The sequence below is a fragment of the Vipera berus genome (assembly GCF_964194415.1).
Source record: "Vipera berus genome assembly, chromosome: 1".
Lineage (NCBI taxonomy): Eukaryota > Metazoa > Chordata > Lepidosauria > Squamata > Viperidae > Vipera > Vipera berus.
Window position 1 is genome coordinate 299,400,054 of NC_138202.1, and position 26,541 is coordinate 299,426,594.

At 38.0% G+C, this 26,541-nt stretch overlaps 1 protein-coding gene and 1 long non-coding RNA gene across 2 annotated transcripts in view; one reads left to right on the forward strand and one right to left on the reverse strand.

The window, feature by feature from the left end:
• LOC308660687 overlaps nucleotides 1-6,949 on the reverse strand; it is a 43,357-nt gene extending 36,408 nt beyond the window's left edge. The window contains exon 1 of the long non-coding RNA XR_014024788.1: nucleotides 6,730-6,949. This is a non-coding gene — a long non-coding RNA (uncharacterized lncRNA). The remainder of the gene's footprint in view (nucleotides 1-6,729) is intronic.
• The window catches only part of DNAH8 (dynein axonemal heavy chain 8), a 143,423-nt gene that overhangs the window by 64,322 nt on the left and 52,560 nt on the right, over nucleotides 1-26,541 (forward strand). The window contains exons 40-55 of the mRNA XM_081315187.1: nucleotides 62-240; nucleotides 3,955-4,142; nucleotides 5,291-5,377; nucleotides 5,544-5,651; nucleotides 12,562-12,696; nucleotides 13,501-13,662; nucleotides 15,040-15,286; nucleotides 15,723-15,964; nucleotides 16,056-16,196; nucleotides 16,426-16,663; nucleotides 17,716-17,858; nucleotides 18,985-19,119; nucleotides 19,728-19,850; nucleotides 21,508-21,721; nucleotides 23,784-23,893; nucleotides 25,017-25,180. Coding sequence (XP_081171313.1) covers nucleotides 62-240; nucleotides 3,955-4,142; nucleotides 5,291-5,377; nucleotides 5,544-5,651; nucleotides 12,562-12,696; nucleotides 13,501-13,662; nucleotides 15,040-15,286; nucleotides 15,723-15,964; nucleotides 16,056-16,196; nucleotides 16,426-16,663; nucleotides 17,716-17,858; nucleotides 18,985-19,119; nucleotides 19,728-19,850; nucleotides 21,508-21,721; nucleotides 23,784-23,893; nucleotides 25,017-25,180 — 2,616 coding nt within the window. The remainder of the gene's footprint in view (nucleotides 1-61; nucleotides 241-3,954; nucleotides 4,143-5,290; nucleotides 5,378-5,543; nucleotides 5,652-12,561; nucleotides 12,697-13,500; nucleotides 13,663-15,039; nucleotides 15,287-15,722; nucleotides 15,965-16,055; nucleotides 16,197-16,425; nucleotides 16,664-17,715; nucleotides 17,859-18,984; nucleotides 19,120-19,727; nucleotides 19,851-21,507; nucleotides 21,722-23,783; nucleotides 23,894-25,016; nucleotides 25,181-26,541) is intronic.

Below are 26,541 nucleotides of genomic sequence, written 5' to 3' on the forward strand. Positions count from 1 at the left end.
AAAGAATCATTTTTGATGTGTACAAATATATTTATAAAGATAAATAAATTTATCTTTACAGATGTTATATTACATTGGCTCAAGCTTTGGGAATGAACATGGGAGGAGCCCCAGCAGGGCCTGCAGGGACTGGTAAAACAGAAACAACCAAGGACATGGGGAAAGCACTGGGGAAATACGTAGTAGTATTTAATTGTTCAGATCAAATGGATTTCAGAGGATTGGGACGAATTTTCAAAGGTAAGATTTAGCTTATTAGGTGGGTTAGGTGATAAAATCATCATCTTCCTAAGAAATTATAGGCCCTGCAAAGATAGAATGAAGGGATGGGAGATGTTTACCCTTAAGAAGAAAACAGAGAGGGCAGGGGAACAATAGCATTCTTCAAATACCTGATACAGCCTAACAGAGGGGATTTGAAACCTTGTGCCCATTGTTCCAGTAATCAGGATACTAAATAAAGGAGTGCAGGGATAAGAAAGAGCAGTTTGATGGTAGAGCCAAGAACCTTCAGATGAGATGGATTTATTGAAGATGTTCTTACAGAGGCTAGACAGCCAGTAACCCTGACATAGAGTTGGACTTGATAGCCTAAAATGTTGTATAATGAAATTAATTGCTACCCTGCAGGAGTTAGTTGCTATTCTGAATATGTAAGATGAAGTCAAGTTTAGGATAGTGATCCATGCTTTCATGAATATAACTAAGATTATCAAATGATATTTGCATTCCTACACAAATTCCAGGGTTTACTGACTATAAATCTGTTTAAGATTATAGAATATGTTTGGTTTGGAATTTTGCAAATGAATTCATGAATGGAAAGGGTCAGTCTCTTCTATCTCATTAATAATTGGGGTGGATATGATGAAAGGCAGAGATAATAACCCTGCTCATTCAAGCACAGGACAAGCTTGCAGAACAAGAAGGAACATCCAGTCATAGACTTTGCTTTGTCTTCTGAGTTGACAGCCCACCAATACTACTGTAGCCAATGTTTTCCTATTGACTACAGACTAAGGCTGAACACATTTAAAAACAGAAAGAGAAATGACAGATCAACTATTTCCTCCTTCTCCTTGTCTTCCTTTTCTATCACCAAGTCCTTTTTTTAAAAGAAGGCCCTTGAAGAAAGTCCTTGAACTGTACCTCAGGTAAGATAGCCATCATATTTCTTTGATAGCCAGGAAAGCTCTTGCACAGCACATCGCAGGGGTCAATACAGCAAGAGGCAGATCATAAAGAAAGCCTCAAGAAGCAGATATTGTCTTACCAACTCTCCCTGATCACCAATATATCCTTTCTGAGATGTATTTGATAGCTTATAAAGCCCTTGAATATTAGCATACATGTGAGAATGGATTGTATAAAAAGAAGCAGGAATACAGACATTATTACAAAGATAAAACATGCCTGGATTTTTATAGATTCTGATATGTTTACATGTGTATGACATTTTGCTAGTTTCTTATATCTTTCTATATTTATATTGTACTCTATTCTGAGTATTATTCTTACATTTGAACTAACATGGTTACAGTGTACTTACATAAAGGCGGCCGCACTATATTTTTCCTAATAATTATTAATGGCTCAAAATTAGCATATCAAATCTTAGCAAATCTTAGTGAGAAATATGTAGTAACTTCTGGTTTTCAGTTTTTAAAAATATATCTGAATGCAAATTAAATGCATTGCTTCCTAAATGGGTGCTACAAACTCAAGAAATGGAAATATGACATTTGCTTTGCATCATCATGATACAAATATTGTTATGATCTGCTTGTTGTATTTGCATTTCAACATTATCAGCGAGTATATAAATCACGGGATTTGCACTGTAACATCACTAGACATATTTTGTCACTTGCCCCCTTTACACCACCTACAATTCTAGATATTGTCTCATGTATTATCACTTCTTTCTTCTCCCCTACATATAAGAATTACAGTGTATTCACCACAAATATAGTGAAGCTACTATAATGGAGGGTCTTTCATCTCCTGATTCTGGCACTGAAACTGCACAACCTCTCCCTATATCAAAGCCTTAAGCATAATAATCTCCAGTGGCTAAACCTACATGTGCAGTTTCAATAAGTCTCTGAGCATAAACTTCTTAGTTTATGTTTTATAAGTTGGTCTTGGGGGCAAAGAAAGCCTCCTTTAAAGGTGAAGAATAGTTAAAGCCTTGTCTAAAGAAAAGGAAAGAGGAAAGGAAAGGAAAGGAAAGGGAAAAGAAAAGAAGAAAAGAAAAGAAAAGAAAAGAAAAGAAAAAAGAAAAGAAAAGAAAAGAAAGAAAAGAAAAGAAAAGAAAAGAAAAAAGAAAAATACCTAATTGGTAGAGCACATACTTTGAAAAGAGGAACTCTCAGATTCAGTCCTTGACATTTCCAAGAAGAAAAGAGAAATCTAGAGAATTTGTAATGTAATATCCATAATCATGGGTTGAATGGTTCTGGAGTTATTCTACGCAAGGAAGCTTCTGCATTTCTAAGTTTTGCTTAATGAGAAATTCTTTCCTGAGTGCAATGAAATTGAAGTTAAGTTGGATTTATTTTTGAATAAACACTGTTCACTTAACATTGGGTTGTTAATACCAGAATAAAGTAGAAATACAAAATCAAAAATATTTTCATAAAAGACCTAGAGAAATGTAATCATATGTGTTGCATAAGATACAGCTGAATGCAACAGAAAATAAAAATCTATTGGGAGATTATGATCCTACATTTTATAGTTGTAAGCAGAATCTTTTTTATAATTAGAATTCTAACAGTTTAGTTATTATAATGACTGAAATAATAGTATCAAACATTTAAAAAAATCATTTTAGCTGTAGGCTTTATAGAAAAAGCATTTCAGATTAGATTAGAGACAAAGGCTTACTGATTAAATGACACAATACCAAGAACAAAAATTCCTGGTCTGCAACCTATATAACCACCTCAGAGTCAATCCCTTTGAAATCCATAATAATTTTGAATTAATATTATTGCAGAGTGTTTGCCTTCCCAGACCGACCAGACAGGAATCATGACCAGATGAACTAACCCTACTTTTATTGTAACGCTTACAATATTAACAGAATCTTACAATTCTGATACTGCAAACCCTCAATGACTCTTTTATAGCCTAATAAGTTAGGGAGGTTTGTTTCTGAGTTTCTCTGCCTATTATGCAGTATGAAGCCTACATCATCTCTTAATTTATCATTCCTGAGGCAGCATCTCTTTCCCCATCCTATCTTCCAAGGTCATTCCCATACAACATTACACAAGGTTAGATATTCAAATCCAATGTGTACACTAGCTTGGTTGCAAACAAAATTCCTCATCAAGTATTACCTTTGAGTGTTAATACTCTCCAAGAGAGGCAGAGAGATAAATCATCCCTCATCTCTCCTAATTATTCTAGAGATGCAATCTAGCTCTACGCAAATTGTTTCTATGTGAGCTGTAATCCAATATTGTTAGGTTCCAGCTAGCATGGAAGTTATTGCATAGTGATGTGAGCTCTCTGCCCTGGATAGTTGTACTGTAAATGCAGATACAGATTATTCACAAGTCAGCAGCATAACTGAAAGAGGGAAAGGTTTCTCACTGTAGCTCTGAATGGGGCTAATAGAGAATCTTATCATAGATTTTTCCCTTTACATCTTTTTCAGATGTTTTTCAGTGTTTGTGGTATGGTGCCTGTGTAGTATTATGCTTGATTTAGTAGTATTGCTTCCAAACACTATTGAATGGCATCCAGCGTTTACTCTACCAATGGGTGACACTACCCAATGATTTGCTTTTTTATGATATTATTATATCCAGGTTCAGACACTTCATATTTCTTTCTGGGTATAATTTTAGGAAAAGAGATGTTGCCCCAATATGGTAAGAACATGAAAACATTAATTACAGGAAAGTTGTAATCTGTTTAAAGGTAAATCATTTCCTGTTTCAGGTCTTGCACAGTCTGGCTCCTGGGGATGCTTTGATGAATTTAACAGAATTGAATTACCAGTCTTGTCAGTAGCAGCTCAACAAATTTACATCATTCTGACAGCAAGAAAAGAAAGGAAAAAGCAGTTCATATTTTCTGATGGAGATGTAGTGGACTTAAACCCTGAGTTTGGAATTTTTCTGACAATGGTAAATTTATTGCGATGAGAGTGTAGAGGTTCTTTTTAATTATTAATGAGAGAAAATCAATCATACATTTGTTATACAACTTACTTGAAAATAAATTACATGTTTTATTAATTATTTTGTCTATCCTAGCAATATATTTACAAGCTATTAAATTTATAGCAATTGCACATTTTATATCTCAAGTAAAACTGATTGTTTACATGCCATCAAGTCATTGTTATCTTCTCAGGGTCTATTACCGGTAAATCTTATTTTTATTCCCCCATCACTACTTGATTGTGTTGTGTTGGAATTTTTACAAATAACACTTGATAGATTGTTCATTTAGAATGAGATAGCCAAATTGCAGTCAAATTAATCTGGGATCAGAAAATCATTCCAAGCTGCAGCGTTGTAACCAAGTTAACAATTTGTGCTGATAAGTACTTCAGTGCACTTTTAAGTTTAGGAGTGAGAAGGAGTGGCTGTTGACATATAGCTAGCAACCACGTCTATATGAAAATCAGATGTTACATCTGAACTAACAATTTTAAGGCTAGGCAAAATTATTATCAAAAAGACAGCAATGTTTACATTAAGTAGATATGCAAGTGAAGACTGCTCTCAGATATCTACTTATTGTCCATCAGTCATGATGTTTGCAAGTATTAAAAAGTTTTCTGTACCAAGAAAACTATTTGGAGCATCTCTCTGAATTCTTGAGATGTGGCAATAATCTTTTCAAACATATAGAATAACAGTTCCATAGTGGTGGGCATTTCTGTCTTCAGTCATGTAAAAAATAGAACGTGTGTGGAACTACATGTTCAGACTGTTATTTTCCAAGAACATTTTTTGTGACTGTAATAAAGCTTGGGATCATGGGAATCCATGCATCCTGTTCCAGATATGACAAGAATAAATGGCTATTTCTTCCCTCACAATCAAGAAACAGATAGGAAATTCAGGCTTGCATCCGTATAAACTAATATGCATTGTACTCCTCAACTATGAATTCAGGTAGACCAGAATCTTTTGTGTGAAAGGCAAGGATATGCCCCCACACTGACTTTGAAAATAAAAGCACTATAATTAACATGGCTTATGGTTTGATATAATAAAAATCAATCCAATTGCTTTGAATTATTTCTGTTTTCTTTTATTCATAGAATCCTGGCTATGCTGGACGACAGGAATTACCAGAAAACTTGAAAATTCAATTTAGAACTGTTGCAATGATGGTTCCAGATAGACAGGTACTGCTACTACTGTGCCATATTGTCATGCAGTATCATTTTAAATTTATAGGGCATCACTTTTATATCCACCAATTCTCTTATACTCTTTTATATCTTAGTCTGGGATATTTTCTCCCCCCCCTACTTTTGATTAATTTCTTAAATCCGTATGATTCCATTTCAGATCATCATGAGAGTGAAACTTGCAAGCTGTGGCTTTATTGATAATGTCATTTTGGCTCAGAAATTCTTTGTTCTGTATAAACTTTGTGAAGAACAGCTTACTAAACAGGTAATATTTCATTCTCTCATTAGCCTAAGGCAAAAGGTGGTCATAGCTAACAGAGAGCAGCTCAATCAGAATATTTTAAGTAATAAAAATAAACATGTAAACCTAACTTGGAAACCTTATCAAGGGTTTTCCTAATTGATTTTGGCCTATTGCTATAGAATGAATGATTAGTTGAGGGTGGGCTAATTTCCTTATAAGTCTTTCTTTATCATGGTGATGATAACTGGCAATCCCCTAGACCCAGGTTATTTATCTATTTAATAATTGCATTTATATGGCTACCCATCTTACAAAAAACAGTGTACAACAATCAGTAGAACAAGATAGATAAAAAGATAGATAGATAGTAGATAGATTAGATAGATAGATAGATAGATAGATAGATGATAGATAGATAGATAGATAGATAGATAGATAGATAGATAGATAGATAGATAGATAGATAGATAGATAGACCGACCTCAATTTACGACGATTGGGCCCAGAATTTGGTCATAATTTGGGGCACTCCTTAAGCAGGTCACCACATGACCTGATTCAATTTTATGACTGTTTTCATGATGGTCATAAGCTAAGTCACTGCAGTTGTTAAGTGGAACACGTAGTTGTTAAATTAAGCATGTGGTTATTAAGCAAATCCAGCACAAGGGTGGTTTTCTTTAAGCTTTCTGGAGGAATACAGCAAAAAACATTGCAAATCATGGTCATATGACTGAGGGGGGAAACAGTATATTTTATGATGGTCAAAATTGCTTTATAAACTGAAAAGCATTCTTACTTGGGCCACGATAATTTTCAATGGTTATCAAGCAACCAGTTATTAAGAGAGGATTACCTGTACTTTTTAATTATAAAAATATTAAAAAGTCATTAATTTTTTTTAAAATTAACATTTAAAATGTACAAACCACACAGAGCATAAAAAGATCAACCACATTGTAGCCATTGAAGAACATCTCCAGTTCCTTGAGAACTCCAGGTATGTGACATAACTAGGTCTTGAGGGACTTATGAAATAATAACAGGGATGGAGGGCAGAGTGATCTATAGGGTAGGCACCATGGCAGAAAAATCTCACCTTTTGGAACCCACCAAATATACGTCCCTGTTGTGATCCCGGTCCCGGAGGGTGCTTTATCTTCGCATGCTGACTCGGAGGATGATATGGAAGAGGAGGAAGCTGACACGAGCAACGTGCTGGAGTGGCCGACTCCCCTGGTGAGTCAGCAAGAATTGACTATGGCTGACGTGCTTATGGAACCCAGCCAAACCGAGGAGGAAACAGAACAGCAAGCAGAGGCCGGCAGCAGCGAGGGGGAGCCCCTATTGGATGCAAGAGAAAGACGTAGGATGCGTCGTCAGCAGCAGCAGCAACTATTGAAACATCCCAAGAGGCGTGGCTGGGAGACGTAGGGCCACACTGTACAGAGTATAAAAGGGGTGTGGCTGCACAGGAAAGGCGTGGTGAACAATTTGTTGGCATTTTGAGTACCGTGTAATCAAAAACTGCTCTTGAGATTTGTAAAGGGTCTGCTTCTCTGCATCTGGGCTTTGAAGCTGCTGGCCGTCTGCCAAAGACCTTGAACATCGCTGGGTAATCATAAAATTGATATATGATTTAATCCTTGGGAAAGAGTTAACTGTTAAAGGACCAGCTTCCGTTTGTTTAGCCTGCGTTTGCTGCTGTTGGATTTTTGAGCCTCTTTAAGGCTACTTATTGGGAGGGGACAGAACAGTCCCTGACAAATGCTACCTGCAACATCTCTGTCAGATCTAATTATTATAGATCAATTTTTTTCATTTGCTTTTGTAAACAATTTTTTAAAACAAACCCTACTCATTTTGTATAAAAAAATAGCTGCTGGTAACGCCCATTAACATATGTATCTAATACACAAGAATTGATCCAAAATATAGTAATGGTTCTGTTGATGTGAGCCCAAAATGTGACAATAAGAGGACAAAATCAAACCAAATGAGTTAGTATTTCAAATCCTGATCATCTGTAAGCACAGGATAATTTTTACTAAATTCTCTGAAACATCCAAAATGCATTAAGAAATTCCTTTGTTTATTAATCTTATTTTAAGATCATAAGAAGCTAATGCCATGTTTTTCAAACTTCCACTGGCTTACCAGGACAGTATATTTAAGCTTATATTTCAGAAGCTGTATATATAATAAATATCAATTTCACTGACCAACTTTCTATTAAAAAAATACTGATTTAGAAGCCAGAGGTGATTCTTCCAAAATTACAACCATTGTATAACTTCTGAAGTCACAAATGCAAGTAATTGTTCAAGCTTTACTATTTGAAATACGTATTTGTAATACTGTTTAAAATTAATAGCAACTACATATATCTAATACTCATTTAACACAAATATTAGCTACACAAAGGAATAATACTTATTCAAAACACCATAATGCTTCCTACATGTCGTTGCTTTTGAAGTGAGTTAGCAGTTTTTAATCGTGGAAAACACACCCTCCAGACACATCAACAGCACTGCTTGGACAGGCCAGGGTCACGATGTACTGTACAAATTGAATATCATCAGTATACTGATCCATACAGGACTCTAAACTTATAGGTGACCTCACCCAGCAGTTTCATATAGATGTTTATACTGTGTTGAGCTCTATAGCACCCCACAAGTGAGAAGCTGTGGATTTGAACCAACCACAGAGAAAGGGAAAAAATAGCAATATAATGCACTCCTCTTCCAAAAAATATTGTATGCAGTGCTTTTTTTGTAAAAGAAAAAGGTGCCGGAACTCACACATGTCATACAACCCATCTTACCTACCCTACAAGGTTCCATCCAAAAAAGGTGCCAGAACTCCGTTCTGAGCGTTCTATGAGAAAAAAAGCCCTGATTGTATGTGACTGTATCAAAAGAGAGCCTTGGTGGAGCAGTGGGCTAATGCCTCCTTAAGTAACACCAGCTGCCTGCAATTAGTGCAGGTTCGCATCCCACCAGGCTCAAGGTTGACTCAGCCTTCCATCCTTCCGAGGTAGGTAAAATGAGGACCCAGATTGTTGGGGGCAATTAAGCTGACTTTCCCCTTCTTGGACTACTGCCTTGTCGTGGCGAAGGGGCTTGCGTAATTCAATGAAGCTATGAGCTATGCCGTGCAGGGCCACCCAAGACGGACAGGTCATAGCCGAGAGTTCTGACAAAACGTGATCCACTGGAGAAGGAAATGGCAACCCACTCCAGTATCTTTGCCATGAAAACCCTATGGACAGTACCAAAAGGCAAAACGATATGACGCTGGAAGATGAGCCCCTCAGGTCGGAAGGCGTCCAATATGCTACTGGGGAAGAGCAGAGGGCTAGTACTAGTAGCGCCAGAAAGAATGAAGCGACTGGGCCAAAGCCGAAAGGACGCTCAGCTGTGGATGTGTCTGGTGGTGAAAGGAAAGTCCAATGCTGTAAAGATTTTTTCTCCATAGGAACCTGGAATGTAAGATCCATGAATCAAGGAAAGCTGGACGTGGTCAAACAAGAGATGACAAGACTGAACATCGACATCTTAGGTATCAGCGAACTAAAATGGACAGGAATGGGTGAATTTAATTCAGATGACCATCAGGTATACTACTGCGGGCAAGAATCCCTCAGAAGAAATGGAGTAGCCTTCATAGTCAATAAAAGAGTAGGAAAAGCAATACTGGGATACAATCCTCAAAATGACAGAATGATCTCAGTTCGAATACAAGGCAAACCATTCAATATCACAGTAGTCCAAGTCTATGCCCCAACCACCAGTGCTGAAGAGGATGAAATTGACCGGTTCTATGAAGCCCTACAGCACCTTATAGAACTAACACCAAAAAATGATGTCCTTATCATCATGGGGGATTGGAATGCTAAAGTAGGAAGCCAAAAAATAACTGGAATAACAGGCAAGTTTGGCCTTGGAGTACAAAATGAAGCAGGGCACAGGCTGATAGAATTTTGTCAAGAGAATACGATGGTCATAGCAAACACTCTTTTCCAACAACCCAAGAGACGGCTCTACACATGGACATCACCAGACGGTCAACACAGAAATCAGATTGACTATATGCTCTGCAGCCAAAGATGGAGAAGCTCTATACAGTCAGTAAAAACAAGACCAGGAGCTGACTGTGGCTCAGACCATGAGCTTCTTGTTGCAAAGTTTAGGCTTAAACTGAAGAAAGTAGGGAAAAGCACCAGGCCAGTCAGGTATGAATTAAACCATATCCCCGTTGAATATACAGTAGAGGTGACAAATAGATTTAAGGAATTAGATCTGATAGACAGGGTGCCTGAAGAACTATGGACAGAGGTTCGCAACATTGTACAAGAGGTAGCAACCAAAACCATCCCAAAGAAAAAGAAATGCAAGAAAGCAAAATGGCTGTCTGAGGAAGCTTTGCAAATAGCTGAGGAAAGGAGGGAAGCAAAAGGCAAGGGAGAAAAAGAAAGATACGCTCAATTGAATGCAGAATTCCAGAGAATAGCTAGAAGAGATAAGAATGCCTTCTTAAATGAACAGTGCAAAGAAATAGAAGAAAACAATAGAATAGGGAGGACCAGAGATCTTTTCAAGAAAATTGGACAGATGAAAGGAACGTTTCATGCAAAAATGGGCATGATAAAGGACCAAAATGGCAGGGACCTAACAGAGGCAGAAGAGATTAAGAAGAGGTGGCAAAATTACACAGAAGAACTATACAAGAACGAGCTTAACGTCCCTGATAATCACAATGAGGTGGTCACTGACCTCGAGCCAGACATCCTAGAATGTGAAGTGAAGTGGGCCTTAGAAAAGCTGAGCAACAACAAAGCTAGTGGAGGTGACAGTATTCCAGCTGAGCTATTCAAAATCTTAAAAGACAGTGCAGTAAAAGTGCTACACTCAATTTGCCAGCAAATTTGGAAAACTCAACAGTGGCCACAGGATTGGAAAAGATCAGTTTACATTCCAATTCCAAAGAAAGGCAGTGCCAAAGAATGTTCAAACTATCGCACCATTGCACTCATTTCTCATGCTAGTAAAGTCATGCTTAAAATCCTACAAGCTAGACTTCAGCAGTATGTGGAACGAGAACTACCAGAAGTACAGGCAGGATTTCGAAGAGGCAGAGGAACTAGAGATCAAATTGCCAACATACGCTGGATCATGGAGAAAGCTAGGGAGTTCCAGAAAAACATCTACTTCTGCTTCATTGACTATGCTAAAGCCTTTGATTGTGTGGATCATAACAAACTGTGGCAAGTTCTTAAAGAGATGGGAGTACCAGACCATCTTATTTGTCTCTTGAGAAACCTATATGCGGGTCAAGAAGCAACAGTGAGAACTGGACATGGAACCACTGATTGGTTCAAAATTGGGAAAGGAGTCCGGCAAGGCTGTATACTGTCGCCCTGCCTATTTAACTTATATGCAGAGCACATCATGAGAAAGGCAGGGCTAGATGAATCAAAAGTTGGAATTAAGATTGCCGGAAGAAATATCAACAACCTAAGATACGCAGATGATACCACTCTAATGGCAGAAAGTGAAGAAGAACTAAAGAGCCTCTTGTTGCGGGTGAAGAAGGAGAGTGCAAAAGTTGGGTTGAAACTTAACATTAAGAAAACCAAGATCATGGCATCTGGCCCTCTCAATTCCTGGCAAATAGATGGGGAAGAAATGGAGGTAGTGACAGATTTTATTTTCCTGGGCTCCAAGATCACTGCAGATGGGGACTGTAGCCAAGAAATTAAAAGACGCTTGCTCCTGGGGAGGAAAGCCATGGCAAATCTAGACAGCACACTAAAAAGCAGAGACATCACCCTGTCAACAAAAGTGCGTATAGTCAAGGCTATGGTCTTCCCAGTTGCAATGTATGGCAGTGAAAGTTGGACCATAAGAAAGGCTGAGCGCCAAAGAATTGAGGCCTTTGAACTATGGTGCTGGAGAAGACTCCTGCGAGTCCCTTGGACTGCAAGGCGATCAAACCGGTCAGTCCTAGAGGAGATCAATCCTGACTGCTCTTTAGAAGGCCAGATCCTGAAGCTAAAACTCAAATACTTTGGCCACCTAATGAGAAGGAAGGACTCACTGGAGAAGAGCCTAATGCTGGGAAAGATCGAGGGCAATAGAAGAAGGGGACGACAGAGAATGAGGTGGCTGGATGGAGTCACTGAAGCAGTAGGCGTGAGCTTAAATGGACTCCAGAAGATGGTAGAGGACAGGAAGGCCTGGAGGAATGTTGTCCATAGGGTCGCGATGGGTCGGACACGACTTCGCAGCTAACAACAACAAGCTGACTTTGTAATAATGCCGCTTGGGGTTTGTGTGAAAGCCCTAATAAGCAGGCATATACATAGAATGAAGGCTACTGCTAAGCTTGTAAGCCGCCCTGAGTCTTCGGAGAAGGGCGGGATATAAATGGAATTTAAAAAAAAAAGTTGCCAAAAGATGAAAAAGCACAATAATGGATGCACTATTCCCTTCTCAGTTTTCCCAAAGGCCATCAACAAACATATCCAGTGGTGTCTCAGCACTATTATCTAAAAAGGAAGGCTGGAGACTGGATAAAAGTTGTCACAATCATTGGATCCAATAATGCAGGCACTTTTCCCCCATTGCCAGCAATGGGGAGGGCGCGGTTTCGTCGTGATGCATCTGGCCCCCAGGCCGGCAGTTTGACATGCCTGCAGTAATGGGTTTTTGAAGAGGGAAGAACTCTGCTTCCATTATGGCTAATACAACCGTACCTCCTTTTTAATCACTTGAGACAACCTTTTTATACATACTTGCATTGACGTACTTATCTGCGATAGAAAACAGTTTTTACTATTTTTAAATGTTCACAGTTCTGTGAATGCCACTACTAAAGAAAGAAAACGTGCACAACCTATTGATTCCTCTATTTTGTTTCTTAGGTTCATTATGATTTTGGGTTAAGAAATATCCTTTCAGTGCTGAGAACGCTTGGATCACAGAAGAGGGCAAGACCAGATGACAGTGAAATGAGTACTGTTATGAGAGGTCTAAGGGACATGAACCTCTCTAAACTGGTAAGATTGTATCCATTGCAGTGTTTGGTATTGGTCAGGTTGCAATATTTTTGTTATTTTTTTTAGTTTTTGAAAACTGTTTTCAGATGAAAACATTGTGATACTCTAAAATTATATTTTGACAACTGTCATTGTGTCTAAATCAGTTAGGCCCCTGAATAATTAATTAAAGCATCAGTATTTAAAGTTAATTATTGTCCTTAAGAAGATTTGGAACAATAATTTATATCTTCAGATCAAATGTTGAACGCTATTTTTCAGGAAAAACAACAACACATCTACTCCCTCTACACAGGGCCATAATTTTAATTTTGATCGGGGAAGCCAGCAGCTAATTTAAATAAAATAAGAAATATAGGCAGTAAAATGTAATTTAAAGTATTCTCTCAATGTAACATGAAATGTTGTAAGCGAGATGAATACACTGGAAGCTGTTTAAACTTCCCATTGCTAGAGTAATTATGAAAATGATTTAGTAAGCTTCTTGCATACTTTTCTAGAAGTATGTGATTCTCAGTCTGACTGCATACTCTCTTGTGCATGCACCTAGTTAGTTAGTTTGCATACAATAAATTAAGCAAATTATACCAAAAGAAATAATATTGAAACCCCACTGAATTCAATGGAATCAGGTTGTTGGAACTTATGCAGTACTTCCGTATAATTTATTGACCTTCATAAATTGTATCTAGTTTGTTCTCTATGTTCTCAAGCTCATAAGAAATATATATTTGAATATTCTGTTGCTGCTCCCTTCCCACAAGTCAAAAATTTATATTTAAAAACATTTTTTTTGTGATCCAGGTAGATGAAGATGAGCCCTTATTTCTTAGCCTTATCAATGATCTCTTTCCTGGGCTGGTACTGGATAGTAATACTTACGGTGATCTTCAAGCAGCAGTTGCAAATCAGGTTGAAGAGGCAGGACTGATTAATCATCCTCCCTGGAATCTTAAACTTGTACAGGTATAACATTACATATTTTAAGTTTTCAGAAGACAGTACTATAGAATATAAAACTAAGTTATGGTAATTAAAGTTTCAATGTGAATTTTACCATCATTTTTCTCATATTCTTCAATAAATATGTTTCAGAGCCTCTTCTCAAATAATCCAAGTGTAATACTACGTATTTTACATTATGTATGTAGTTATTAATATTCAGGAACCATACCCAAATATAACTTCACAAGAAAGAGATATAATATTCCCTATCCTTCACTTCCAATAACCAAATGCCTTTAGATAATTTAGGAATGTAGCTCCCACAATAATCAGCCAATGGCCATTTTGGTTGAAAGTTCTGCTGTACAGTGGCGTAGCGTGGGGGTGCAGGGGGGGCCGGCCGCACCAGGCGCAACATCTGGGGGGGGCGCGCTCACACTGAGCTGCTCAGGGAGCCCCAAGGGCTGCACAGAGTTGGCTTGGCTCCGCTCTCGAGCTGCTCTTTCTTGCAAAGCGAAATGAGTCCGGCAGGTGAGATGGGCGGCCACATAAACTGAATAAAATAAATAGAAGTGGCCAACTCTCCGCCCAGGCTCAGGCCAACCGCAAGCGCCCCGCAGGCGCCCTGGCAGGTTTGGCCGAGCGAAGACGGACCCGCTGGCTGGCCGGCCTAGCTTCGTGCGCATGTGTGGCTTTATTTAGCGGGGCTCACGTGCGAGCTTGAATGCAGCGGCTCTTGCAGGTCGGAGCCCCGCCCAGCCGCCCTCGAGAGGGACCCGGAAGCATCCCGCATGCGCGCGACTCTTCTTGGAAAGTCTACGCCGCTGCGGGGCGCGTCTTTTCAGCGGTGCCGTGATGTCACCGCCCGCCCGCCCCTCTATTTCCGCTTCCGGTTGCCTTGCCCCGGGTGCTGACAACCCACGCTACGCCACTGCTGCTGTATATCAGAAAAAGGTCTGAAGTGGGCAATTGATCTCATGGACGCTCTTATGATTTAACACCTTTCAAGATCAGTGTGTTATATCACAGGAACATTCAACTGATAAATTCCCTTTTAAACCCCATTTTCTAAATTAAGGTTGATGTTACAGGGCGCTATTATGTACCCTGTTCTAAAGGCCAAAAGGGTAGAACGTTATACCCAGTTCGTATAGGCTGACTTTTTTCTCTATTAAGTATGTTGGGGTTTTATATGTATGTTAGCAGTATCTATGCCATGGTTAACTTCACCATTTAGAATTTTGCCTTTTTCCCCCTAATGATCCTTCAGGGTCTTTCATAAAATATGCCATTGCCCTCTCACTCTTCAAGTTTTAGCCCTTCTCAGGAGAAAATATTTTATGAAAGCAAGTCCAATAATCCAGGTCCATTCCTCTCCTACTACCCTTCCTTCTTTAGTTGTATGAAACATCCAAAGTACGCCATGGGTTGATGACACTTGGACCAAGCGGATCTGGAAAAACAACTGTCATAACTATATTGATGAGGGCAATGACAGAATGTGGATATCCTCACAGAGAAATGCGCATGAATCCAAAAGCTATTACAGCTCCTCAGATGTTTGGCAAATTGGATACAGCAACAAATGATTGGACAGATGGAATTTTCTCCACCTTGTGGCGAAAAACCCTTAAAGCCAAGAAAGGTATGATAAACCCATTGGAGCAAAGTATAAATATTTTTTAAAAAGAAATACTGTAACCAGCAACATGGTCACAGAATATCACTTTCCTGTTAAAACTGTTCTTCTGTTTTCATCTATACTGATATTTTTCCCTCACAGGAATTATATCACTGAACCAAGATAATATGAAGCAATATGCTTTTCTATGATACAATTTTTTTAATTCCAGTTTTTTAGAGGGGAAAATGTACCAGTAAAAAAGCTAGTAACTGCACTATCATCTTCCCTTAGGTCAATAAAAAACCTGAATCTGATAGGGCTTAAAAATGTGCAGCACGTAGTCAAATTGTATCATTCAATATGCATTTTAGAACAATGAAGAAGATGACGATGATGATGAACTTATTAACTGAACAATAAATTCTGACTTGTGTAAACTCTTTCATTTTACTTCCAGGGGAGAATATTTTTCTGATTCTAGATGGCCCTGTAGATGCAATTTGGATTGAAAATCTGAATTCGGTGCTTGATGATAATAAGACTCTGACTTTAGCAAATGGAGACCGGATTCCAATGGCTCCTACTTGCAAGTTGCTCTTTGAAGTGCACAATATTGAAAATGCTTCTCCTGCTACAGTTTCCAGGATGGGTATGGTGTACATCAGTTCTTCTGCCTTAACCTGGAGGCCAATATTGCAGGTATGTTTTGAGAGAGGATTTTCTAAAAATTCACTTTAAATTGTGGGACAGCTGACTGGCATTCGCCTTTATCGTATTTTATTTTGTACAGGGATGGTTGAAGACTCGTACTCCACAAGAAGCAGATGTATTATTGGGTCTATATGACAAAGTGTTTGATGCAGCATATACCCACATGAAACTGAATCTTTTTCCAAAAATGGAACTGCTAGAATGTAACTATATCATGCAGGTGTGTTTTTAATAAATCTTAACAAAACTGTTCTGTATTGCTATCGAAATACCCAGAAATCTTCTTTGCTTGATAAGGTTATTGAAAAATATGAGGTACATTAAATACAGTTTTGTTAAATGCCTTGTAGGTAGCAAAACGCATTATGTGAATCTACAGTTATTTTTGTTTTAGATTGTATTCCAGGTATTCTTACTTCTTTTCTCTTCTCTTTTTAAAATATTTTCAGTCTATTAACATTTTGGAAGGTTTGATACCTTCTAAGGAAGAAGGTGGCATTGTCTGTCTGGCACATCTTCACAGGTTATTTGTCTTTGGCATAATGTGGAGTTTAGGATCCCTTCTAGAGTTGGATAGCCGGGAGAAGTTGGAAGCTTTCCTGAGAAACCATGAAAGCAAACTGGACTTGCCAGTAATTAATAAAGAGGAAACACATACAATGTATGAATATTTTGTCAGTGATTGTGGTAAGTGATAGAGTAGTGCAATCCTTCTTAATTTCTTTTAATAACCCTAATGTTTTTAGTACAGTTTTGCAGACAGCATTATCTTTTTATAGTTTGTTCAGCCTATAACATATAACTTTGGCACTCATCTATAAATCAGAAACCATCATTTATTTGAATGTTCCTATTTGTTGCATTATACATTTTAGTAATACCTGCTAAAGAGTCAATTCTGCTTTAGTTATTTTGCAATAGCGATAGGAACAGCACTTAGACTTATATACCACTTTATAGTGTTTTACAGCCCTCTTTAAGCAGTTTACAGAGTCAGCATATTGCCCCCAACAATCTGGGCCCTCATTTTTCCAACCTCAGAAGGACAGAAGGCTGAGTCAACCTTGAGCCGGTGAGGATCAAACTCCCAGCAGTGAGCTGAATTAGCCTGCAATACTGCATTCTAACCACTGTGTCACCATGGCTCCTATTTCATTAACTTTGTTGACTTCTATGCCATTTCAGTAACTGGGTGGCTGGAGGCAGCTTAGAACCATAAAGTTAAAAAATAAATAAATATAGATTAAACAAACAGACAAAAGCCAAGTGGTACTTGGCACGCATTGTGGAGAAAAATAACACAAACTAATTTACCAACATTTTGTTTTAATAACAGCTAGATAGTCCTGAGTGGCAAAGGTTTACCCATCCTCACCAAAGGGGGAAAAAATTAGGATATTACTTTCATGTTCTTCTTATTGTCCATTTTCCCTTACACCCCCAACATAGAGCAGAAAGGTGGTAGCCATTTTCCAAAATAGCACTTTGCTGGTTACAGGTTATCTCGCCACTAGCCCTTGCTTGATTTTGTCTAATTCTGTGGTCTTAATTTGGCCAATCTGCCTGAAGACTGATCTGACTGCGGGGGGGAAAATCAGAGCCCTTGATTTCTTGCAAGTCGATTGAGCTGCTACTGCATAGAATGTCTGATTTCTTAAAAACTACTTTGATTACTAAATAAAGTAGTTGAAGAAGAGAAATAATTAGTGTTTTTCTACTGTTGTAATGTTCCATTTTAGGTGACTGGGACCATTGGAATAAAAAGGTTCAGGAATATGTTTACCCAACTGACAGCATTCCTGAGTATTCGTCTATTCTAGTTCCAAATGTAGACAATGTCAGAACACAATTTTTGATGGATACAATAGCAAAGCAACACAAAGTGAGTACATATTTTATTGGCAAATTATGAACTAGAGGATGCTACTTTACCACTGAATATAATGCACACATTCTGCTAAATCATGATACTGTAAATTTGTTTAGCTTTGTATTAAGATGCTAGTGAACCTGTCGCTCAAGTTTCTAAATTATAATTTGTGAAAATTTGCTTTTTTTCACAATTTCTCTCCTAATTTTGAATTTTAAAAGTGAGTGGTGTGATGGACACATTTGTGCTCGATGCCATACATCAGACATGTCAAACACAAGGCCCAGGGGCTGGATCCGGCCCGCAAAGTGGTTTCATGCGGCCCGCGAAGCCATCCTGGAAACAGTGAGGGAACGGCCCCCACTGCCTTGGCCCTGGCCCAGAGACCCCCCCTTCCACCAGAGACCCTCAGATCTGTCCCACTCCTGCCCAGGCCCCCATAGGCACCCTTGATGCCAATGATGTAGAGCTGGCCACGCCCACCCAGTAGGCCATACGCACTCTAGCCACGCCTACCCAGTAGGCCACGCCCACCCAGGCCACACCCACCCGGCCCCCTGAGGGCCACCATAATGCTGATGCGGCCCTCAATGAAATTGAGTTTGACACCCCTGCCATACATATTTAATTATTTGATTTTTTCTATTTGTGTCTATACCTTGTCTATTTTGTCTGTGGAGGTATTTCCAAATAATTCTCCAATGAATAAAAATACCCTTCTCTATCTAGAAAATAGTCTTCTTAGAATTCTTTTATTTGTTTATCTTACTTTGCAGTCATTCCATTCATCTTCTCTCCCACACCACTCTTTCCACCCACCATTGTATGCCAAAATGTTTTTTTTACTATCCAAGTGTATGTATGTCTGTATGGGTCTGTGTGCTGCAAGCAGATAACAGATTTTATCTGTGTTTCTACAACTGTCCTATAGCTCTTTTTCTTATGGGTAAAATAGTTTTAGCTCCAGTTCATTGAGCCCCACATGACTAAATCAGAAATATAATATATAATACAACAAGGCAGCAAAGTCACATTGCTTTTTTTGTTGAGTATAAGTATGTAATTTTTTTGGCAGAACTGAAGAGTTTTTTTAATATATAATAAGGATGTGAAAATAATGATACTAAAATTATTACAGGCAGTATTGCTCATTGGTGAACAAGGAACTGCAAAGACTGTAATGATTAAAGGTTATTTAAAAAAATATGATCCAGAAGAACAATTATCAAAAAGTTTAAATTTTTCTTCAGCAACAGAACCTGGAATGTTTCAGGTAAACTGTAGATTTTATGAGCTGTTTCTACATCATCTGTTTCTGTATAAACTATCTGAAATAACTTAAAGAAAAGGCACAATTTTGATGTTTACTGTTTGTTTTTAATACTCCAGCAATGATTATAAAGGGACGCGGTGGCTCAGTGGGTTAGGACGCTGAACTTGTCGATCGGAAGGTCGGCAGTTTGGCGGGTCGAATCCCGAGTGCCGCGTAGCAGAGTGAGCGCCTGTTACTCGTCCCAGCTTCTGCCCACCTAGCAGTTCGAAAGCACGTAAAAATGCAAGTAGACAAATAGGGACCACTATGGTGGGAAGGTAACAGCGTTCCGTGCGCCTTTGGCGTCTAGTCATGCCGGCCACATGACCACGGAGATGTCCTTGGACAAGCGCTGGCTCTTCGGCTATGAAACGGAGATGAGCACCGGCCCCTAGAGTCGGAAACGACTAGCACGCATGTGCGGGGGAACCTTTACCTTTTTAATGATTATAAATTATTTCAGAGCATGACTTAATTCCAATTGGTTGACTTAAAACTCATTAACAAAAAGATAAAAATAACTTCACTTATTTATTTACTTGTGTTTTTTGTGTTGTTTAATTATTAAGAGGACAATAGAAAGTTATGTGGACAAGCGGATGGGCAGTACTTATGGACCTCCAGGGGGCAGAAAAATGACCATATTCATTGATGACATTAACATGCCCATAATAAATGAATGGGGAGATCAGGTACAGTTCTAACAAGTGTCTATAGTTATACAAGTAAACAATATTTTGTTTTATTATTTCAGAAACTTTCCCCCATGTTAACAGTATTTTCTGATTGCGTTATAAAATTATTAGCACTGCTTAGAAACATTATTTCAAGAATCAGTCTAGGAAAATTGTAGGCTGATTATAATGTTCTGCCTGAGTGGAGAATAATGGAATACAACTGAATAACAACTTCTATCTATTAAATAAGTACCTATTCTTAAAGCAGTCAAGTTGTGTATTTTTCTTGATGTGCTTGCAGGACATTTTTAGGCAGTGCAACCCTTGTATGAATCAAGAGTGACAAGGATACATAGATTGCATTTTAATGGAGTTCCTGCCTATGCAACTGATCTGTGAGCTCATATGTATGCAGAAAGATGTTGTGTTGGGTTTTAAATCTACAAAGAAACCAGAAGCTCAGCAATATGGCATCTTAACTGAATACTCTTTTCTTTGATTAAGTGTAAACAATGAGATGGAACCCAGTTTGGGAATAGAAGAGTAATGCAGTAAGGAGCGTGCATATTTTATTTTAAAAGCCCCCACGTTTATTCCTTAATACTAAGACAGCTAGAATTGGGATACGTTTTTTATCATCTGCGAGTTACTTTCAAGAGGGCCCATAGGTAAGAAACCAAACTCAATTCATATGCCAGAATGCCCCTTACAACTATGTCATTTCACATGATTAGGGGAGATGAAGCCCCTGGATCTACCATTGTCCCACCAGGCTTCCTTTTTCCGTGCTGCAAGGCTCAAAGAGCAATAATTTTCCCCTTCTGTGAAAAGAAGAGTTTTGCTCAGAATTCAGAAATGGGCTGTGCCTGAGTGCTCAGGAGAAAAGCCTATGGACCATCAGAAAGATAGGATTTTTGAGCATTGGGATTCTTACCAGCTATTGTTTGGACAGAGAAGGTCACGTTTTCAAAAATCTACATCTATGGAGATGGATTCTGAGTAAGGCAGAAGGAGCAGGACTTCAGCAAAACCAGAAGGAGATGACAGAGCAGATAATAAATTCCCTGTACCTGATGTGGACATTTTTGAGTTAGATGGCAAGAATGTTCTCTGTAGAAAGGATTAGTGTAGTTTTTAATTGTTAATAAAAAAATTGTCATTTTTGTAATTACTTTCATTTACTGTATATACTGTATTAATCCGTTTTTGCTTTTTGAAAGTTAAGATATTTCTTTCATCCTGAAATCTATGTAGACCCATGTTATTCTTTATTTATTTATTTATTTATTTATTTATTTATTCATTCATTCATTCATTTATTCATTATTTATTTATTTATTTATTTATTTATTTATTTATTTATTTATTTATTTATTTTTGGGACTTATGTCCCGCCCTATCTCCCGAAGGACTCAGGGCGGCTAACAACAATAAAAATACAGCAATGCAAAAGTTAAAAAGAATTAAACTAACAGCCCCAATAAAATAATTAAAATTAATAAATTAAAATTAATAAATTAAATTAATTTTAGATGGAATGGTACTTTGCGTACAATGTAAAGCTACACTTAAACCCCATTCTGGCATGTAGCCCAAGTAGAATAAAAATATGTGTTGTTGTTGTTTTTTGTCTTTTGAAAGAATGATTTGTTACTTTTTAAAAAATGTGCAGGTGACAAATGAAATAGTGCGTCAGATGATGGAAATGGAAGGGATGTATAGTTTGGATAAACCTGGAGACTTTACTACAATTGTTGACGTGCAGCTTATAGGAGCAATGATTCACCCAGGAGGAGGTCGAAATGACATCCCACAACGCTTAAAGAGGCAGTTTACTGTATTTAACTGCACCCTTCCATCCAATGCCTCCATTGATAAAATATTTGGTACTCTCATTTTTCTCTGTAATTTTAATGTAGAATTGAACAGATTTCATACATTTTTTATCAGCAGATAATTCTTTTCCTTAAAGAAACTAAAGCCATAGGTGTGTAAGCTGGTACATGGAATGAAATTGTCAGACATTGATATTTAATCTAGATAATAATTTCATTGTTTTACTAACTTTATGTTACAAATAATTTTATTGGTTATTGATGAGGTGATCTAAATGTTCTTCATCAGAATTAAAAAGAATTAAATCTGCACCCATATGAATAATCTTGTTGCAAGGAAATTGCATCATTTCGATTCTCACCCAATCCATAAAAATTGAATGATAAATTGTATGATAAATTATTTAGAACTAAACGTTTCCTACTAATAGCTGAGCTTCCTTTCAAGGACACTATAATGTAGCTTCTTCAGCCACAGATGACTGAGCATTTGTACTGTTTGTATATTTTACTATGTTTTTGCCCAGTCCCTTGGAGAGTTTACAGTAATACTATCTTGCCATAGAGAAACCAGGCAATTTGTTTTTGAGAGTCCCGCCTGGAATGTTTCCACATTAAATGAGGGAGACCTTCTGCTTCTAAAGATAATGCGAGTTGGAATCCAAAATATTTGAAAGGCTTTAAGTTAGGAAAGATTGCAACCAAATTTTAACAGCTACAATAAAACCACAGAGAGAGGAGTTCTATCATCGCAGGCAAAGGAACAGCATAAACACGAGACAAAACATAACGAGAATATAAAATTATATAGTGTCAGTATCAGGGGAATCAGGAGATGCAGGCAGTTCAAATGTGTATAAAGATACATTGTAAGCAAAAGCTCTCTACAGCAGAATTCGCCAAACTTTCCAGGTTGGTGGCCCGGAGCGGGGGGGAGGGGGAAAAAGAAGGGATAGTTTTGTGGGGGGTGTAATTTCATGCATACATACGTGCGCACACACAAACACCCGTTCCTAAAGAGTGGCACCCTGAGTGCATGCGCTAGTGGGACTGTGAGCACTTGCAACGCTAGTGGTGATGTGGGTTCTCGCACATGGGGCTGCAAATGCTTGCAACACTTGTGGCGATACTTGCGTGAGTGGGGCCGCAAATGGTCAGAATGCTCATAGCGATGCTCACACGAGTGGGGCTGCAAACATCTGCGACATTCATGGTGACACACAACTGGGGCAGTGAATGCCCATGATGTTCACAGCAGTGCTTGTGCAAGTGGAGCTGTACGTACACATACATATGCATGCACCAGCCAGCCACTTGTGGCCCAGAGGCCAATAAGCCATGGCCCAGTAGTGGGCCATAGCCCACAGATTGGGGACCCCTACTCTATAGAAATCTGAACTACTAACAGTCAAAGGAAATTAGCAGGAATTAAGAATAGAAAGGAATTCAAGGTGGGCTGGACTTAGATCTCTTGTGGGCCTGAAGGGACTCATGACTCATGACATGTTTAACCCCTCCCTCAGGCTCAGCCAGGTCATCTCCTACATATAGTTACTATTCAAATAAAATGTGTAGGACAATTCTAGCTGAAAACCTCAGACTTTATGAAAATGCCAGACTTGCATCATAATGAAAAGCGATTTCCAAAAATAGAGTGCCAACCAATAGAAAGTCCCTTTGCTAGGTTACTGTCTAGTTCAGTTGAAGCTGGTAAAAATGATCCTTAATATCTTACCTGGGTAAGCAGTAGAGCATATCTACAGGAAATTGCAGGAAATATAAATAGCAAAATTTAGTTCTGCATTGCTTGCCATTTGGAGATAATAAACCTTGAAACCAAACAGGTTTCAATTTTAAATTATTCTTAAAGAAGATTTTTTTTCCTATTATGAGACAATTATTCAGTATCATATTTAATTTCATCAGTTCTATAATTGTGGCCTAATAAATAACTAAGCTCTACGTTTACAATCCTATAAGGTAACAAAAAATAAGAAAAATTACAAATCCATACACCTGAACTGACTGCATGATACCGATGCAGTAAAACTTTAGATTTAAAGCTGTACTTACTTGAAAATATTAAAGCTAAAACTGTGCTATTATTTTTCAGGAATAATTGGCTGTGGATATTTTCATTCATGTAGACATTTCAAGCCTGAAATAAGTGATATTATAATGAAATTGGTATCAGCTGGTAGAATATTGTGGCAATGGACTAAGGTATCATAATCAGTACTTACTAAGAAAGAGATTCGTTATTTGAAAGTATTATGGGGAAAAGTCTGTTTTTATGTGTTGTAGATAACTAATTTAATTCAGTTTTCTTATCTGAACATAAAAAGGTAGAGACTATCAGAATAATCTTGTCTGGTGCTACCAAAATCTGGTCCACTAAGATATAAGTACTTCTTATGCTTTATGCAGCATTGTAAAATTCTTCATTATCTTCTGTTTCTCTTTGTTGTTTTGCAAGAGCTGTCCTCTTTGCTTTTTAAATTTTAAAATGAGAATAAGTCCTGAATCTTACTGTCAGAATCCATTTATATCACATTCATAAATGTATGTTTAGAACATTATCCCCCCACTATGGATTCTGCCATCTCCCGAGGAAGGAGGAGCACATGTGGATTCAGCCTGCCTTAGATTATTTCAAGGACCAAGGGAACCTTTTGGACTGGGGGGAACAAAAGGGAGGGTTAGAGAAGAAGGTATCTGGCTTGTGTTTTCTTTTAATTTTGGAGAGGAAGAAGGCAATAACCATGAAGATTTGAAGTTCCTTTTTTTCCCCACGAAAGGGATGACACGAAGTAGAATGAGAGGGGCTGACCAAATGGGGTTGAGGGAAGTGGGGTTGAACCGGGTACCCTTTATAAAATTTCAATTTGTAAAACAATACTAAGTCCTGACTTGTATTCCCACAACCAAGCATGTCCTAGTAAAGATTCCTTTTGGACTAGAACTGACTCCAAGAGTTTTTGTTTTCCTAAGACGTGGATTGGGGTGGGTCCTGACACTTACTTTAATTTATCAAGAAGCCTTATTCATATGGTTGCTTTGAAAAAAATAAATATTTCAGTCAAGATAGGGATAAACCTAAAACCAGCCCCCATCATCCTCTAATAGAAATACACAAGTGTGTAGTCAAGGAAAATTCACTCAAAAAGAAATTCACAGGTAAGAAATATTTATCATTTTCCAGTAGTTTAAAACATACTGAATATATTGTACTTGTGCTAGTGTATAAGGAAGACAATTGTAAATGGGAACCTATGTAATTTTTTTTTCATTTCTGCATTATGACAGCTTGCACAAATACGTATACACTTGTATATTTTTGTTATAGATAAAGATGCTGCCTACACCATCCAAATTTCATTATATCTTCAACCTGCGTGATCTTTCCAGAATTTGGCAAGGCATGTTAACAATTAAATCAGAAGAATGTACTGATATTCGTATACTTCTGTCTCTATTTAAACATGAATGTACACGAGTAATTGCTGACAGGTAAGACTATTTACTGAAGCATTACAAGTAATAAAAAAGAAGGAATTAGCCACCTTCTACTCAGCTTTCATATTGAAATCCAGATTCCAGAGATGAATCTGGAACCCCAAAACAAAGCTACGAAAACAAAAATGAATGCACACCCGGCACAAGTCACTTTTGCAATGTGGTGGGGAAAGAAGGGGTGAATGAGCAGGCAGAGTCTAATGTATCTATTTTGACTCTGCATTAAATGAACTAGAAATTTTAAGAGAAAATTTTTAAATGTATCTTTTAAATTATTATTTTTCTTTTCCATCATAGGGAAAACTGGTGAGGGACTTCATATGTTGAAGGAATTTTCAACTATTGTCTTCTCTCCATTTTTCCTGTCTCTCTTTCAACTTGGCTAGTACTTCAGAAGGCTGATGTAAGGAGACTTGACATAGCAATTTAGGATAATAATGGTAACAACAACAATAATAATAATAAAGTTGGAAGAGACCTTGGACGTCATCTAGTCCAACCCTCTGCTGTCTAGTCCAAATGGCTGCCCAGTCTCTTCTTAAAAACTTCCAGTGTTGGAGCATTCGCCGCTTCTGGAGGCAGGATGTTCCACTGGTTAATTGTTCTAATTGATGTTTTATATCACCACAGAACTGCTAGAGAAGAGCAATAAACCCCACATGTCCAGAAGATTAGCAATGGAAAAGGTGGTGATGAAAGCAGAAGGCCTTTTTCAATACAGCTCCACTTCTACCCTTTCCAGCTGCCAAACAGTAGCTGTCTTTATACCACAGGCCAAGGAGAGGAATTTGAGCTGTTCCCATTTAGATTTCTATGTCATGGTTAAATTGACACCCAGTGGTGCTGAAAGCAAAGGAAAACAATGGAAGATCTGGGTGGCCTCTTGCCATGTGATAGAAAGTATGTAAAATTCAGATGTAGTGAACACACCATTTGAGGTAGGAGTCTAAAAGAACAAATGAACTGATAAGTTGTAATATGTTGATTAAACTCAGTTTTCACACTAGGATAGTTGGCATTTTGTGATTTTTTTTTGTGACCAGTGATTCACTGGTCCAGTAGCCAAGATGAAATAGTCATGGAGGGCAGTAACCAATAATTAAATGGGAGGGCATGTTCCTACCATGGGTAGCAGTAGCTTATCTAGAAGGGAGACATTTTTTTACAATACAGTGCAATGAAGAAAAGTAAGGAAACTAGACAGCATCACTTGAGCCATCACAAGTTAAACAGCATTTTTTTAACCTTGCCAACTTTAAGATGTTTGGATTTCAACATCCAGAATCCCACATTGAGCAATGAAAAATATTGAGTTAGAAAATGCTACTAATTAAGTTTGGCAGGAAAACACAGAT